The following is a 3,688-nucleotide window of genomic DNA, read 5'->3' as shown; positions in this document are numbered from 1 at the left end:
TTCCGTAAAAAGAGGGCCCGAAACCACGACAAAAAAGGCTCTCGCTCCATTTTGTGTTTAACTTTGTCCATTTTTCTTTTTCCCTTTTAGCCTTCAAACGCATGTTGTTTTTAAACTGAAAGGAAAAAAAAACGATGAATAAACAAAACAAGTCTTCCATTCACTCTTTTTAAATATCTTCTTTTCTTGGAACACGACGCATGCCCCTGTTTTATCATTTTTTATCTTATCAGGTGAGTTATGATGCAAAAATTGATTGCTCTTTAGCATTTTCTTGAAGCAACTTATGCAAAAAGAGGATAAGGTATAAATGTAACTCTCTCATTAAAGTTCAAAACTACGTTTGCCTCTTCTGTATGCTTGGCAAAGAAGCAAAGAGATGCCTTTTTTTTTAGCTTTCTAGAAGGAACCTGAAATAAGATTTACCTTCTTAGGGTTTGAACATTTATCACATTTTTTTTGTTAGTTTAATGTTGGATAACAAAAAAGCTTTATGTAGTGTACTTCATATCTCTTTCTATTCTTTAATATGGTCTTCGTATTCTTCTTTCTCAGCCCTTTCTTAGTTTCAACGTTAATATCGTTGATGCTGTTGGCACAAGATGAATTTTTAGATTTTACTTGTATAGATAAATCATGCTTTATTTTCCCAAAAAAAAAAACAGAACAAAGTAAAATGATAAAGACTAGTAAACTTCGGCCATATCATAATTGATGTGATAGATCAAAAGGCTATTGTAGTGTGAAAAGCTACTACAAGTAGAGAAAAATAAAGAGACACTGAGATAACTCTTTCTTGTTTGATTCTACGAATTTCAATAAAGCTATGATGCGCATTGTGTAAATATCTATTAAACTACATGATATGAAGAGTGGTAACTAAAAGTCTTCAGTAGAAAAGAAAAAACCAATGCATGTAGACATAGTTTTTGCTTTCTATAGAACGCTACCATTGGTACGACAGGAGTAGACAGCAGCATGCTTTATTTTGATTTTTGTACAACAGAATTAAAGAAATATAACAGCACAGAACTAGCGGATAGTAGTGGTTGCAGAAGGATTAAAAACTTCCAGAGTAGTGCCACTAATAAGTCTTGAAGCCCCTGATATTCCTATAGCAAGAGCTGATACAGAGTCTCTGGCCTTGTGAGAAGTACCACTTAAACTCAGGATACATTCATTGTTATTGCAGACAGAGGTACCATTAACGGTCTTAAGAGCTATTGCTCCCTTTTTGCTAAAAACTTTCTGTGGGTGGTCAGTTTTTTCGAAACAAAAAAAAAGTTCTGCGATGTATTGTGCTCGTTTGTGATACAGACAGAAGCGTACAAACTATGTTTCAAGGGTTTCCATGGACCTCCAAGACGAACATGATTTTTTACTCTGGAGCCGTAGCCATAGCCTCGTTCGCCGACAAACATAATGAACCTCGTGGAACTCTTTTGAGAAGGACAAGGATGGCATCTTCTTCTCTCAGCGGAGCAAACACAATCATATGCTTTTCGTTTCTGTATTTCGTATCTCCTTTTTCTTTTCATGCGTGTACTGCTGTAATAAAATTTTCTTAGAACATTCTTTTCTTGCTGGTGCACATTGAAAGCTGTCTTTGCTTCCATTAGATTCGAAGAATGTTGTATACTATAGGATAACAGTAACGCTTCACTTTTAGTAGCAGAAGCGCCGGAAAGACTACTTCTTTTAGCTCGTAAGAGGTTGTTGCGAGAGGTGTAGCCACCACTTAGATATAAGAGATCTTTGGACTTGATCTTGAATGATGTTGGTACGCTTAATAAATCTTTGTCCAAAGTAGACGTGTCATAAGCTATTTTTTTTGAGAAGTGAATTAATAGAACGTTCTGTTTGTGTCTATATAAAAACTATAACCGCATACAATTTTCGGTCCCAGGAGCCCTATACCACTTGTACAAGTCAAGATGGAAGCGAAGCTTCCTCATATCAAATCCTACAGTCTCTGACAAGGTAACAAGTCCATTGTCAGTTCCAGAAAATGCAACCTTATTAGGTTTTTCCAAAAGATAAGTATCAACAGTCAAGTCATCCACATTTTCGAAACACTTATAGCTTTCTTCGGTAATCAGATTATTGGGCGACTTCGTCGAATTTATTTTGTCTTTCTTTTTCATGAGATACATCCTATGTCGTAACATTCTCAATTGGCTCTTTGCTTCTTGTACTGCTTTGTACAGAGCTCTTTTTCTTGTCTTTGCAATCTTGATTTGATCGAAAATTTCAGTATTTCCCCTTGCTTTGTTTTGTGCTACCCTTGCTGCTTTAGAGATATATGTCTTATTAGGTGAGCTCCATTTTGCTTTTAACTTATTGACATTTTTAGCTAGGATTTCGCCTTTTCTTTCATTATGGGCGTACTTGAGCTTCTATCTCTTGTGTAAGGTTTAATAGTGACTCTTGCTGCTGAGAATTAGACAAAAAAAATTCGGGAGAAGGCCTCGTACCAAATTGCTGGTGAGAAGGCGATGGATCTTCTTGATTAATCTTTTCCTTGACAGGCAATTTTTTACAAGACTGCTGTGTGGGATAGTTGTTCAGTTTGTTGGTAATACGAATTGTATTTGCTCCTGGAAGTACAACTATATAATACCCAAATGTATGCTTCCAACTGTTGCACATTGTGTACACTTTTTTCAAATCGAAAAAGGAAGCAAACATTGCATCTTTTTGCTCTGTCGCTATCATTCTTGTAGCCATTATTTGGCCATCAAAATCATACACGTTCATTGGCTTATCTTTGGCTGTAGTGCCACAAAGCAAGCTAAACAGACTGGGAGCATCAGCATGTAGAGAAATCAAGCGCCCTGGGTTGGTCAAGGGGCAGATAGAGATCATACGCCTGGACAAGCCAATAACATGGAAAATCTTATTGGCCATCAAGATAAATGGAATTGTATATTGGAACAGTTTCCTATGATTTGGCAAGGGAAAGTAAGATGACACGATATTGACAATTTGAAGGCAGACTCTCATTTCTCTTTCATCGATTTCTGATGCTTTTTCTAACAGTATCCAATTAATAGTGTCAAAAAGGTCAATTGTGTGACTGAAGTAACTTATCTTTTGTATATTACCTTGAAAATGCGATGACAAGATCAGTTCTTGTGGATGTTCATACAGAACTGCTTTGATGATTGCTATCAAGACCTTTATTCTTCTCCTTGGTAAGTCATTAGTGATGCCAATTTCAGTGTCCTCTAACTTCAAAGCGCGTTCTTCATTAGCAGGTAGTTCCTCCGAAAGATTCGTGAAATCAAGCATATCTTCACTCTCATCACTTTCTTGATGGACAAGCTGTTGTTCTGATGTCTCCTATTCTCTTCTTGACACTTCCTCTTCTCTCTGTATTTACAAGATAAGTTATTGTCAATAATTTACTAAACCTTGTATTGTACTCCTTTACCTCTTCTCGAAGGATTCTCTCATACGTTTGAATTCTCAGGTCACAGCGATCTGCCTTTTCTTTCCACTTGTTTTCCTTGTACCCACTCTCAGCGTATTTCTTGAGCATCTTGTCTCGACAAACGAGACATTCTAAAAAACATGTATTAGTTTGATTTTTTTTTTTCAGGGCATATATGTCAGATTTGAGAAGCTTTCAAAATGGCATACAAATTACAAAACACTTGGATATGGAAATACCTGGTAGCGTTTATAG

At 36.4% G+C, this 3,688-nt stretch overlaps 1 protein-coding gene across 1 annotated transcript; it reads right to left on the bottom strand.

Annotated features, from left to right (window-relative positions):
• Positions 1-1,032: 1,032 nt before the first annotated feature.
• On the bottom strand, positions 1,033-2,153 carry RO3G_02615 (uncharacterized protein; the record flags this gene model as incomplete). The annotated part of the gene is made up of 3 exons (XM_067657206.1): positions 1,033-1,220; positions 1,334-1,856; positions 1,968-2,153. 3 exons carry the CDS (start codon positions 2,151-2,153, stop codon positions 1,033-1,035), a joined length of 897 nt encoding a protein of 298 aa, XP_067513307.1.
• Positions 2,154-3,688: the final 1,535 nt, after the last annotated feature.

The sequence above is a fragment of the Rhizopus delemar genome, genomic scaffold (genome assembly GCF_000149305.1).
Source record: "Rhizopus delemar RA 99-880 supercont3.2 genomic scaffold, whole genome shotgun sequence".
Taxonomy (NCBI): domain Eukaryota; kingdom Fungi; phylum Mucoromycota; class Mucoromycetes; order Mucorales; family Rhizopodaceae; genus Rhizopus; species Rhizopus delemar.
Note: the sequence above shows the minus strand (reverse complement) of the source record. Positions and strands in the feature narration are given on the sequence as shown.